The sequence below is a fragment of the Hydra vulgaris genome, chromosome 03 (genome assembly GCF_038396675.1).
Source record: "Hydra vulgaris chromosome 03, alternate assembly HydraT2T_AEP".
Lineage (NCBI taxonomy): Eukaryota > Metazoa > Cnidaria > Hydrozoa > Anthoathecata > Hydridae > Hydra > Hydra vulgaris.
Window position 1 is genome coordinate 30,045,067 of NC_088922.1, and position 14,947 is coordinate 30,060,013.

Sequence of the window (14,947 nt, forward strand, 5' to 3'; positions counted from 1 at the left end):
AAATAATTCAGCTATATTCAAAATTTTTATTTTTATTTTTAATTTATTTTTTATGTAACCAAGGCTGAGAGGGCCACTACAGTCAAGGAGGCTACTTTATCGTGATAACAATCCTCTCCAACTCTTTAAATTCGAAGTCCAAACCTTAAAAAAAAAGCCTGCTGCAGTGGAAATACAAATTGAGCACAGTACAACCAGGGTTGTGGTGGGGATCAAACTCGGAACTTCTTGTTTATGAAACAAGCACACTACCACCCACAAATTAAGTAATTAATGTGAAACCAAAAAAAAGTTACTTCACAAAACTTCCGTTCTTCATTCCAGTTGTTTGAATGAACATCATAAACAAGTGCTGATCTTAAAGTGAACAAGTGGTATGTACTTATCAAACTGATTAGTTCAGTCTTTAAGTTTTTAAACTTTTGAATCAGCAAATAGTAAACACCATGTCTAAATAAAAATAAAGAGAACTAAAACTAAATTAAAACTAAAAATAAATATAAAAATTTTTGTATTCTTGAAGTTAAAAAAAAAAGTCTGAACTTTTGAATTTATCAATAATAAATGTCAATTAAAAATAACTGTGAAAAATTTTTAAAACTTTTCAATACTTTTGTAAGTGGTGAAATTATCATTTAATTTTTCCTCATTTAATAAAATTATAAATTTTGAAAACAATAATATAACTTATATTTACAAATTATTTCCATAATTTATATATGAACCATAAACTTACCTTTTTTTAAACTCATTTTCTTCCCATTGTGTTAGTATACTTTCCAACAGAACACTGTCACATAAAATCATATTGAGAATATCAATGTTCTTTTTTTCTGATGTGTTGAAACTATCATAAACCTATAGAAAATTATTCAAAATAAAAAAATATAAAAAATAAATTGAAAAAATAAATAAATAAAAATATCTTCAACCTGCTTAAGATGATTATAATATTGATCAAAGATATCACTGATTGTTGTGTGAATGGTTTCTGATATATCTTTTATTTTTGTGAACACTAACATTTCAAATATCAAAGTGAGAAATTGGCTGCATTTCTAAATATTGAATTTTTAATTTTGCTTCTCTCAAGTTTTCTTTATATAATTTTAAACAAAAAATGACTTACAAAGCTAACTTTTTTTGGATAAGCTGGATTTATTAGTAATAATTCATCAGAAATATAAACCATTTTCAAAAAATCTGAATCTTGAAAAATTGCATTTGGCAAACATTTTAGATAAGATACAACAGAAGCATTCAAAGCAGGGTAGAACTCATTTAATTCTTTTTCCCATTGCAAATGCTCTCCAATATCTTCATATACCTCAAAAAGAAATTCGTTATTTTGCACTTTTTCATCATTTAAATGAACAACTATTGTTTTGATTTGTTCATGCCACTTTTGTAGAATTGTGATAGCTTTTGCAAACAATTTTAAATCTTTTATTGTAAAAGTATGAACTTTGTAGTCATTCGTATAATGATCATTAGAATAAAACACAGTAAACTCTCTTAATTTAGAGCATATATCTTTTGAATATACTGTTAACAGTCTGTTCATTGAAGAAATATCCAACTCATCTATAAAAACAGATTGAATTAACTTTGAATCTTCATTTAACATAATATGATGATGTTCCATAGCTCTTTCTAGGTTAGATAATGCTTTAACTGAATTATCATTGTTATCAAACTGATTTAATAAAAGTTGGTTCTCTCGCACTTTGCAATATAATGACATGGTTTCATTAAAAGAAAGCAAAACATTCAATAACTGAAAGAGATAGAATCGTCTTTTATTTAAAAAATCTACAAATTCAAATTGTGAGGAATTCATATATATATTGGTCATAGGTAATGAAGCTAGCATGTTAGTAAGCCCATTTCGCATTTTTATAAGTAACTTTGACCATAATAAACTCTGATCTGTTAACAAATCATTTTCAAGAGAATTTATAGATAGATAATTTAGATTTGTTATAAGGGATGAAGATGGTAAAACAATACAATTATGATAGCAAAAATCAACAAGAATTTTTACAATATGATCTTCAAAACCAACATTACGTTCAGCAGCTTGTATCTGAAAAATCAATAAAATCATTAAACTCATTTATGTATGTATGTATGTATGTATGTATGTATGTTGCATTTATTAGATAATTTAATAAATAATGATTTCAAGTCGCTGGCTTAACATGAATTGACACAAAATTAAACAACTCATGCAATAAAACATTTTTTTCACCTGATTAAATTTTTCGAGCAACTTTCTGCAGTTATCACTCCTCTTGGAACCTTTCCATTATTAAAATCTCTTTTGCATTTTTGTAAACATAAAAAACATATGGTTTTGCAAGAATTCTCATGATTTTTGCTTTTGTTAGACATTTTAAAATGTTTTAATTTATTGAGAAAAGCCTTATTTTTAATTAGTTACAATAAATATTGCCTAATTTTTGACTAGTTAAGAATCACTTTTTTAATTCTTAAAATATTTAATTTCTTCTATTTTTTAATTCCTTGTTACTCATTTATCAACCCAACTAAATAACTACTTCCAAAATTGAAACTATCTACAGACCAACAACTGCATAAGCTTTGGTTTGTAAAACTTATTTTAGTACTTCCCTTTTTGGTAAAATTGTTTAGAAAAATGTTTAAGGAAAAAAATTCTCATTTGAAACTTGCTAATTTTAGGTGTTATTTAGCGAAACCTTAAAAACTGAATATCTCCATTGGAAAAAAATTTTAAATATTGATATTTTGCCAAGTTAATCTACCAAATGTATTATTCCTCCGAAGAGTTTCTTTGAAACCACCGTAAGCATTAAGTCTAATTTTTACAGACCAAGATATATATATATATATATATATATATATATATATATATATATATATATATATATATATATATATATATATATATATATATATATATATATATATATAAAGAGAAATTTAAAGCTGGTATTTACTTCTACTAAAATTCAACAGTTTTTTTTTCATAAAAATATATTATTCCCAGAAAATTAAAATCTAACATTGTTTATAAATTTAATTGTGCAAACTGTAATGTTTGTTACATAGGGCAAACTGTCAGACACATTTCTCAACGTATTGATGAACATTTAAGGAAAGATAAAAAATAACATATATTCCAACATAATAAATCCAACATTGATTGTTTTAATAAAGCAACTGCAGAATGTTTTACCATTCTAGATTCTGCCAATAGGGAAACTGAACTAGAAATTAAAAAAAAGTCTTTACATAAAATGGCAGAACCATTAGTTAAACGAACAAGTTAGGCACAGAGGTATTGAATTGTTCTTACCAAACTTATATTAACATCCTGTCTGTTATTGTACAATACCTTTTTTGTAATGAATGTTAACTTTAAATTTGATTGTATTTTTATTATTTCCTTTGTATTATACTTTTTATTTTAATTATGTATTATAAATAGTTTTTTTAACAGCAATTTTTAATGGATTTTAATTAATTTGTAACAAATATATTGAAAACTTTTAAATTGGTCATTTTAAATTGATGATGAACTTTGTAAGTTTGAAAAATGTATATATATATATATATATATATATATATATATATATATATATATATATATATATATATATATATATATATATATATATATATATAAACATATATAAACATATATATACATATATATACATATATATATATATATATATATATATATATATATATATATATATATATATATATATATATATATATATATATATATATATATATATATATATATATATATATGTATATATGCAATAATTACAATAGTGTATAATAAAAACATTTTTTTTTCTGATTTATTAAACACAGTCTACATTACTTAAAAATATATTAATGACTTTACTATGTTGTTCAGAAAACATTGCACAGCTAATGGATCAAATTCACAATGATTATTATAACTAGACGATTCAAGGTTCTTATGCTCAATTTCAAGTTCTGCCTCAATTTTTTCCATCCTATAATTAAAATTAAAAGAATTATTTAAAAACCAATTTTCATAACATTAAAAAGTAAAAATATAAATTTGCTGAAGATTTTTGATATAATTATGATATGATATAATATAATATGCAGTACTGAGGTCCTATGATATATGCAGTACTGAGGTCCTTTGATATGATATGCAGTACTGAGGTACTATGATATATACAGTACTGAGATCCTTTGATATGATAAGCAGTACTGAGGTCCTATCTATGATTTAGTCAAGTTCTATATCAATTTAAAAATATTTATAGAAAGAAAAACTTAATATAAAAACTTTATTACTAAATTGATTTAATCCATTCTTTACAAATAACTGTGGCATTCAAAGTAAATATTCATCTGTTGAATCTTAATTTCTGCAAACTTCATCAATTCTCTGTTTGTATAATTAATTTAATTAGCTGTTTTAGATATTAGTGCTGACTCTATTAACTTTTAATTTATCACATAGATTCCAATAATCACATGCTCGGCCTTGGCATAGATTTACATATCAATTGACCAATATATTTCCCACGAATTAATGAATATATTTGTCATGAATACAGGTTTGATTTTACTGTCTATTTTGCTATGAGTTTTCATTTAGCACTTTGTTAATCAACCACTTTTCTTTTTGTTTCAAATCACATCTAAATCACTCTGGCTTCAGCTGCCAAGTTATTTCTCACTGAAACTCTTCTTCAGCTTGACAACATTTCTGTCACAGCCTTACAAAAGTTTCTCCAAAACTTTTTTCAATACTCTCTAAATTATTTAATAAGTGTTTTACTGAAACCAGATGGAAATTAGAATATGTGGTTTCACTTTTAAAAAAAATTTGGAGATTGATCTCACCTTTTGTAACTATTTCCTATTGATTCTTCTTACCATTTAGCAAACTCTTGATTTTTGTATTAACAAACTTCAAATACCTCATCTTGATTCAAACAACTCTCAAACGATCAACACTATTATTCTAATGCTGAAATGTTAACTATTATAACAGAAGGCTTCATTATTCATAACTCATTGTTAAAATTCCCCATGATGGACAACACTTTTCTTTATTTCCATTAACTTTTGAGACACCACAAATTTTTGTCTATCCTTGTTCTTGTGTTGTTTCTTGTCTATAATATAAACTATATTAATGATCATCTTAATAACCTCTAAAGTGGTTCTATTTTCCACCTTTGTGCTATTACTTTTTGATCGCTTAAAATACATGATTTAAATGATTTTAAAATTTAAAAATTTACGAGAAGAAAAAATCAAATAAAGCCAAATAATAACTTACTTATTAGAAACTAAATTTAACTTTCCATCTACAACATCAAGTAATTTCTCTAAATCTTTACCACAAAAATTTTGTCCCACTTCAACTTTTTCAAGGAAGTTATCTATAAACTCACTAACTTCAGTATCCATTTATTAACTGTAGGTAATCACAAAAAGCCTGATATTTTAATTATAAGCAAATTTGTTTATATAAGAGTGAATCTGACTTCTTCATTATTAAAAAAAAATTTCTCTCTGATGTAAATAGAAAGTGCGGCCGGAAAAAAAATGCAAATAATATCGGAACCACCGGTTTCTTAATATAAATATATTTTATAGCTGAAAATAGTAAAAAAGAAATATAAATAAATAATATAACATTTTCATAAATAAAAAGCGTTAATGTACTTATTTTTTCGTAGCTATAAAGGTAAAATATTTGATGAGTCCCGAAATCTCAAGCATTCAAAAAATCTGCTTTTTACGTTAATTTTATAAATACTTCTAATTCAAGATGTGATAAGACCATAAGGACTTCTTGGAGCACCTGGGAGCTTAGGAGGCGTTGCGAATAAATTATTAGTGATATAGTATTTTATTTAAGTTTCATTTTTGATTTTATGGTCACTTCCGTTACCACATAAAGCTTGATCAACAATCATTAATACATTTTTTTTAATTACAACAGGAGTTACACAAGATTCGCAAAAAAAGACATTAACATTGTATTTAGCTAAAAAGTACTGTGAGCATTGTCACTCGATTACAAAAACAAGCAGGATGTTGCGCTTTTCCAGATGTCACTGAGACAGTAAATGATCAAATCCTAGCAACATGTCACTCCATAACCATATTTTAGCAATAAATTTCGAAAAAATTCGAAGATGACGGCAACATAATTATAACCGGTGACTTACAATTATTTCCACACCAAATGTATGATTTATTTGAAAGATCGAATTCAAAAAGAAATATTTATTCTGTGCACTTATCTGAATTTTTTTTAAAAAATCAATTAGAACTAGTAGATGTAACTAAAGATTCTAGCCCTACTTATACTTATCGACATCAGACACCACCGACGTGATATTGATCACGTCGCCGTACCAAAATGTACAAGTTTTTTTAATCTTAAATGCATTGTTCTTCCTGAGTGCTCAAGTAATTCGAGAGATCACCTACCACTATCAATATCAGTTGAAGTTAGAGGTACCAAAATGTACAAGTTTTCTAAATCTTAAATGCATTGTTCTTCCTGAGTGCTCAAGTAATTCGAGAAATCACCTACCACTATCAATATCAGTTGAAGTTAAAGGTAAGCGCACTAAATACAATACCATTGAAGTAGCAGAAAATACTAATATTCCTAGCTACGCTTGGAACAATTCTAACTTTATAAATTCATATAATAACCATTTAACCAATTGCTTTAACAATCTAAATTTTACTGATATTATGAACACAACCTTGTTCGAATCTATAAAATAATTGCTGGCAGCGCTCAAATAGCTTTTAAGGAAACTTTAAAAAATAAAAAGCGATGTTTGTATTTAAAATCTTGGTGGACACCTGAATTAAGTCGTTCTAAAACTATTCTTTCAATTCATTTAAAAAAATGGAGAGATTCTGGTTTTTTTAAAAGATTTAAACTCCGTTTCAATCGTTACCTAATGACTCGTAAAGGCTTTCGCGAAGCCGTCGAGTTGGCTTAAAAAATTAAAATTTGCGCACAGTATATTAAAATTGAAAAGTTATAAAAATATAAGGCCGAAGAACTATTGAAATGCTTTTAGATGTTTAAAAAAAGAAATAAGTTCAAGATTATTTACCATAAATAATAATAAATACAAAGAATTCATTACTTCAGAATTCGCGAACCACTTTGAAAGAGTACTGAATACTCCAAAAATAACACATCGTAATGAAAATCGGAGAATTCCCCCGTGTACAAATCATGTTGATGTTACAATAACTGAACTTCTTTATCTCAGCAGAATATTTGAAATACGCAAACTGTGATACTTTAACAAAATGGTTCATCAAATTTTTAATTATTCCATTAATTATGGATAGACACCAGTATCAATGTCGACGTCTGTTGTTGTACCCCTTGTTAAATCGTACAAAAAATCTTTAGATAGCCCGAGCAACTATCGTGGTATTAGCATTATACCAATTTTTACAAAAGTTCTAGAATACCTAACCGTCATTATATGACCGAATATCAGAGTTACTCACCCCCTATAATTTAGATTCAATGCCAACTGTTTAACGCAACATGCTGAATTTCTAATTAGCGAAACAATTAAACATTACAACAGCAACAATTCCCCTATGTACCTAAGCTCTTTAGATGCAGAAAAAACTTTTTATAGCTGTAACTGGGGTATCCTATTTGATAAAATATTATTTTGATAAAAAATTACCACTCTTTATAGTTAACGCTATCTCTTCGTTAAATAACAATAGTAGTGCAACAGTCTCATATCAAGGTTGTAAACCAAATTCTTTTATTCTAAAGCAAGGAGTAAGACAATGATCTATTCATTCACCTAACTTCTATAACATTTACACTGAAAATCTTCTTGAAACTATAAAAAATCAAGGTATCTATATACGGTAACTTTACTGATGTGGTAGTATATGCGGATGGCATCATACTTTTAAGATTTACCCTCTCTGGTCTCAAAAAGATTATAAAAACATGTAATATTTACAAATGTATTTAACTAAATGCCGAAAAAACTGGGTTTTTGATTTCAGGTGAAGCATAAATACAAACCAATACGATAACGATTTCTGGTAACAAATAAAATCTTCAGAACAAACTAATAATAAAAGACATCTGGGACTCACAAGGGATACTGAACATTCAACTTTTCCTTCACTCAGTTATACAAATGTTGATAAAAAAAACTCAAACTTTAGAACTGTTGTTCTCTTATTCAATCTGGAATCCTATTTCCTATGGTTTAGAGCTATGTGAAAATAATTCTGCTTTGATGAAAAAGCTAGATATAATTGAAAGAAGTGCGCTAAAATTGCTTTTAAATGTTGTGAAACAAAGTAAGAACTATACAAATTCGTTGCTTGAAAATGTGTTGCTCGACACTCTGCTTTAGAAACCTGCCTGCCCCCTCTGAAAAAAACCAAAGCCACCTAAAATATAGCCTCAGATTTACCTGAAATCTAATTTTCCTATTTTGAGAAATACATGGAAATGCGGAAATATTTTTTTTTTAACTTTTCTTACATTAAAATTCAATTATATGCCGTATATAAGGTGTTACAATTTAAAAAATTCCAATATCAGCATAAATAAAATAAGAAAAAGACTCACATATATAAATGTAAGCATATATACACTTACACATGTATAGATGCGCACATATATAAACTGCTAAATTAAACATAAGCTAGGGTCAAAAAGAAAATCACAAGATCTTGTCGTCAGAACCTTATAAAATACAAACAAGCAAAATAAAGACAATAAAATAAAGTAAAAATTAAAATAAAAAAATAATAAAATTCAAGTTAAATAACAATTTTCAAAATATTAGAAGTATCTGAGTATATTATCAAGTGAAAAAAAATAAATTTTTTTAGATTGAGCTTGAAAAGATTAAAGGAAGTTGGTTGATCGAAATTCCGCAGAACAATATTATTCCATAGGTGGGGTCAACAAGAAGCAATGAAAAATTGATTAAATTTTGTGTGACAAAAATTAATCTATATATATATTAATTTTTTTCACACAAAAATTAATATATATATAGAAAATACTATAAAAAGCGGTAGGGGATAAATTATTTCTCCATAATAATACAAAACATAAAACTTTAAAAACATTGAGTTCAAATAAATTCAATAATCTCATTTCAGTAAAAGTAGGTTTTCTATGTGTAAAACGATCATCATAGTTAATTATGCGGATCGCATGTTTTTGACGACGATAAAGAAGTTTTAACTAAAAGAGGAATAAAGTTGGCTTTAGCAATTTTTATTAACTTAGTTACGAGCTTTATATAGAATCCCAATGTTTTTTGAAATTTTATTGTTTTCTTTTTTTTAAGTAGCTTCTAAACCATTTTAAAATCTTTAATTCCATAATATTTAAGTTTTTGAAGTAAAATATAATGATCTATTTTGAAATAATGATCTATTTTGAAAAAACCGAAAGAACAGAGATCGAAAGCTTTTGATAGGTCAATAAAGATACCTAACATGTGCTGTTTTTTTCAAAAGATTTCGAGATTTCATGCACAAACTGGATTATTGCATGTTCTGTTGAGTTACCTTTTTTAAAGCCGAATCGTTTGTTATATAGTAAGTTATTTTTGTTGAAATGTTTGTAAATTCTTTTAGACATTATTCTTTCTAAAACTTTTGAAAATACCGAAAGAACAGAGATTGGACGATAGTTCCTAATATTTGATCTGTCACCCTGTCTGTCTGTTTAACTCTTTATTTTATAAAGATCATTGTAAAAAAGAACAGTTTTTATTTTTTTATTGTATATACAAAAACGGTGCTTGTTGACAAGATTTTACTGTCTTCTTTGTTTCTACGGACATATTTTTATTTTTTTCTTGTATATATATGTTGATTATTTATTGTTAAACAGCAAACAAAAAAAAAAAAAAAAAAAAAAAAATCCTCTTTAAAGATAGGAGTAACTTTAGCAACTTTCAATTGGTCTGGGAATATTCCTTGATTAATAGAAGCTTTAAAAACTTTAAAAAGAACATGTTTTAATATACCGAGTCTATAATTACATTTCCATTAATTTCATCTGCTCCTGGTGCTTTGTTTCTTTTCAAAGAATTCAAAGCTACATCAAATTACTCAAAAGATAATTCTGAGGTTAACTCATCAGAACAAATGCAATTATCCATAGGTACGAGGAAATCATTAAAGGAAGCTGTCGTATTTGGAATCTTATTTGATAGGGAAGGACCTATCCCAATAAAAAATTTAGTAAATTCATGGGATATGGCTCTTGGGTCATATAAACTTATGTTATCAACTTTTATAATCTGCGGTAGAAAACCTAAACGTGATTTTTGTTTTCCAGTAATTTCTTTCACAATTTGCCATGTGCGTTTCAAGTCGTTTTTACATTTATAATTAGTTCATTACACTATAATTAGTTCTGAGTAGTAATTTCTTTTTAGGCCTTTACGTATTTTTTCAAATAGATATTTGTAGTTTTTATATATTTTTTCACTAACAGGTGTTTTTGTTTTTAAATATTTAATATATAACTTCTGTTTAATTTTTGACAATTTTTTTAATCCCTACGCAATCCAGGGACTTTTTGAGCTTTTGTTTATTTTTATTATTTTTTCAACAATTGGAAAATTAGCGTCGTAAACAGAAAACAATGTTTTATAAAATGTTTCGTAGATGTTATTTGCATTGTCATTAAAATCGATACGATTCCAACGGAGTAAAGAGAGCTGATCTTTAAATAGGTCGAGATTTTTTTTGTTTGAAAATACGTTTTTTTACAACTATTGGGGTGTTAATATTTTTTTCTAAATTTGAGTTTAAAATCAGGAATATAGGAAAATGATCGGATATATCAGTTTTTATGAATATCTTTATTTAAAATGTCTGTTGTAATTATATTATCTATTAGGGTAGCCGTGTTTATTGTTACCCTAGTAGGGTGATTAATTAAAGATATAGATCCTGTTTCAAAAATTGTGTCATAAAAATTTTTAACTTTATGGTCATCTTTATAAAGAAAACAATTCGTATTAAAGTCCCCAATTACAAAACCTTTTTTTTTTTCTGCGTCACTTGTTTTCACGATACGTTGTAAAAACATGCTTAGGTTTTCGCTCGCGTTGTCTGGTGGTCGATAACAACAGCTTAGAACAATACTTTTTGTTTTTTCAAGTAAAAGTTCAATTATTAAAACTTCTTTATCGCCATCGGAGACGCTTAAATCATTTCTCATATTATCAATGATATATCAATGATATATTAAGAATAACTAGATGTCTAACTGCCGTAAATCGGCATAAGAAAAAGTGAAGCAAAAATCGGCCATTATGGGGGGGGGGGTCAAAATCTTAACGCTATTTTTTTTTTAATTTTATTTCGTCATTATTTCGTCATTTTACACATTTGACCATGTTATCTATAAATTTAAACAAATATATATAATTACAAGCTGACTGGGGCAAGTAGAAGTCAAAATGACTTATCATCAAGCCCCTTTGTGAAATACAAAAAAAAAAAAAATACATATAAATTTTACATTTTCCAATATTACATAAAATAGTGAAATTATTAAGTTTAAAAAAAAAAAAAATTGGTTAGAAATTTTAGAAGGTTAAAGAAGAACTTAAAGTTAAAAAAAAGAACTTAAAGTTAAAAAAATAAGAAATTTAAGATAAAGTTAAAATATGAAATAACAAATAAAAAATTACAAATCTGTACATATTCGTATACATATTAAAGACAATAAACAAAAAAAAACAAAAAAATTTAATTCGCTTCATATGCATATACATATTCAATACAATATTAAAATTAAATAAAGTACATAAAAAATTAAAAATACAAAACTATTTCGATTTTTTTTTTCAAAAAAATGAGAGAATGTACGTAATGTTTAAATTTAGTAAGTGTTTTTTTATAGTTCTTTTAAATGTAGCAATAGATTTTATTTTTTTCATATTTTCGTCAAGAACCGAATTCCACAAGCGTGGTCCCCGGCATATAGTTGAGAAGTCAGATTTTTTGAGTGATGTTAGTGGGATGTAGTAATTACTCATTGAATGTCTTGTTTCATATTTATGATTAATTCGAGTGAAACTTTTAAAAGAATATTTTGGAATCATTTCATTTTGAAGTTTAAACATAAATAACAAGTTATGGTATATATTTAGTTTGTATACATTTAGAGCATTTATTTCCTTGAGTAACGGCTCGGCACTTTCGTATCTACTTGCGCCCAAAACTAATCTACTTGCTTGCTTTTGTTTAGTATAAATAATTTTTAGGAAAGATAAATGATTGTTTGCCCAGGCAATATTACAATAGTTAATATGACTATTTATAAATGAAAAGTATAAATTTTTTAAACATAAATTATTTAAAAGATGTTTTGTCTTGTACATAATCCCCAGGGTCTTTGAAACTTTGTTCTCGACTAGCTTTATTTGACTTTTCCAATTTAAATTCTCATCGAAAATTATTCCTAGTATTTTGATTGAAAAAACTCTTTTTATTTTAATATTGTTAATTGTTAGTTCAGGTAATTTGAGTGGAAGGTTCTCGGATTTAGATGACTTAGCAAACAAAATATATTTCGTTTTTTCAATATTTAATGAAAGTTTATTTGCTTCAAACCACTCATTAAGATATATTAATTCTGTGTTTACAATATAAAAAATATTTTTTAAATTTGAGTCAGAAAAGAAAACATTTGTGTCATCAGCAAAAATAATAAAATTAAGTATTTTTGAGGACAAATAAATATCATTAATATAAATTAAAAACAGCAGGGGTCCAAGTATTGATCCTTGGGGAACTCCGCAATTTATTGATTCAAATGGGGAACATGTTAAGTCATATGGTACTCCTTGTTTACGATTTTGTAAATAACATTGCAGCCACTTTAAATTGGAGTGAACTACTCCATAATTGTGTAGTTTATAAATTAGAATCTTGTGGTTGACAGTATCAAATGCTTTTGATAGATCTAGAAAAATTCCGAGTGTGTAACTGTCGTTATCAAAACCATTTAAAATTTGGTTGGCAAGATCAATTACTGCATGTTCCGTGGAATGGTTGTTGCGAAATCCAAACTGTTTATGATAAAGAATGTTGTTTTTTTCAAGATAATTGTACAGTCTGTTGTGCATAATACGCTCTATTATTTTGGAAAAACAAGAAAGTATGGAAATTGGTCTGTAGTTAGATTTTATTGAGTCATCACCGCCTTTGTATATCGGAATTATTTTTGCTAATTTTAGTTGGTCAGGAAAAATGCCGTTTTTTAGGGAAAGATTAAAAATTTTAAAAAGAGGTTTCTCTATAATATCTGAGACCGCTTTTACAACATCAGGGTTAACTTCATCCAGACCCGCACTTTTATTTGTTTTCAGCATACTAATTGCTAGTCGAAGTTCATCAATTAAAAGCTCCGACTCCTCCATGAAGGAATCAGATTTTTTCAAAAAAAATTTAAATGATTTTTTTCCCTCAGGAATTGCACCGGCAAGCTTTTTTCCTATATTTATAAAAAAGCTATTAAATGTTTCAGCAATTTCTTTATTAACAAAAGCATCTCCTCTATTATCATCTCTTTGCAATCTTTTTGGAAGATTATCACTTTTCACAATTCCCACTCCTGTTATTTCTTTAATTACATTCCATGTTTTCCTTGCATTTCCAAATGTTTTATTAAGTAACGAAGAGTAGTAATTTTTTTTGGATTGCTTTTTTAATTTTTCAAAAGAATTTTATATTTTTTGTATTTGATTTCATTTTTGTAGTTCTTTTTTTTTAAAAATTTTTGGTAAAGTTTTTGTTTTCTTTTTGACGACTTAATGAGTCCTCTCGTCATCCACGGACTTAACAAATTTTTAGAATTAACAATTTTTTTTATTTTTGGAAAGGCCTTTTCGTATTGTCTAGTAAACATGCGAATAAAAAAATTGTAGCCATCATTAACGTCATTGCAATCAGTTAAAAATTCCCAGTTTACTTCATGTAAGAGATCACGAAACGTGGCGATTGATTCATTATTTATTTTCCTTACGTATACCGTTTTTGTTTTTATTTTATTCTCAAGGGTTGCAGAATTTATTATCAGAAAAACTGGAAAGTGATCAGTTATATCTGTTTTAATAATACCACTTTGGATTTTAGTCCTTGTGTAATTATTAGTAATAATATTATCGATAATAGATGCAGTTGTTTAAGTCACACGTGTTGGCTTATTAATCATGGGAAAAACGCTGTATTGCAAAAGTGTATTTATAAAATTCACGACTTGGTTATTAGCTTTATTATTCAATAAATTCAAATTAAAATCACCTAATAAGTACACATTTTTTTTAATAAGCTTTGGTAGCAAATAGTTTAAGTGGTTTTCAAATTGATTGTAATTACCGTTTGGCGGTCTATATATTGCAGTTATAAATGTATTTTTATTTGTTTTATTAATTATTTCAATAGTTAATGACTCACAATTAGCGTCATTTACTTTGAGGTTTTCAACATGTTTAAAAACCAATGAGTTTTGGACGAAAATAGATACGCCCCCGCCATTGCCGTTTTCTCTCGGTTGATGAATAGGTTTATACCCTGATAATTGAAAGTTAGAATTTATTGCGTCTCGATGACACCAAGTTTCTGTCAGACAGATAATACTAAACTTGTTACTTATATTATTTAACATCAATTTTAAATTTTCAAAGTTTTTATTTATGCTTCTGATGTTTATATGTAATAATGAAAAATAAGATGATGAAGAATTAAGAACATGTTTAACATCGTCAACATTGTAATAAGTCGTATCTACTGAAATTTCGTCAAAAAAGTTCATGTTTTTATCATCGTCATTAATTCGGTTTAGTGCGTTTTTCATTTCTGATATGTCAAAAACATTAAAACT

General features: G+C 26.6%; 1 protein-coding gene across 2 annotated transcripts in view; it reads right to left on the minus strand.

Moving 5' to 3' along the window:
- Positions 1-5,612, minus strand: part of LOC101235455 (uncharacterized protein KIAA0825 homolog) — a 114,214-nt gene extending 108,602 nt beyond the window's left edge. For both annotated transcript variants that reach the window (XM_065792906.1, XM_065792907.1), the window contains exons 1-6: positions 5,330-5,612; positions 3,905-4,019; positions 1,130-2,086; positions 933-1,058; positions 737-858; positions 297-450 (exon numbers count right to left, since the gene is read on the minus strand). In XM_065792906.1, coding sequence (XP_065648978.1) covers positions 297-450; positions 737-858; positions 933-1,058; positions 1,130-2,086; positions 3,905-4,019; positions 5,330-5,460 — 1,605 coding nt within the window. In that variant the 5' untranslated portion in view covers positions 5,461-5,612. The remainder of the gene's footprint in view (positions 1-296; positions 451-736; positions 859-932; positions 1,059-1,129; positions 2,087-3,904; positions 4,020-5,329) is intronic.
- Between the last annotated feature and the right edge of the window lie 9,335 nt (positions 5,613-14,947).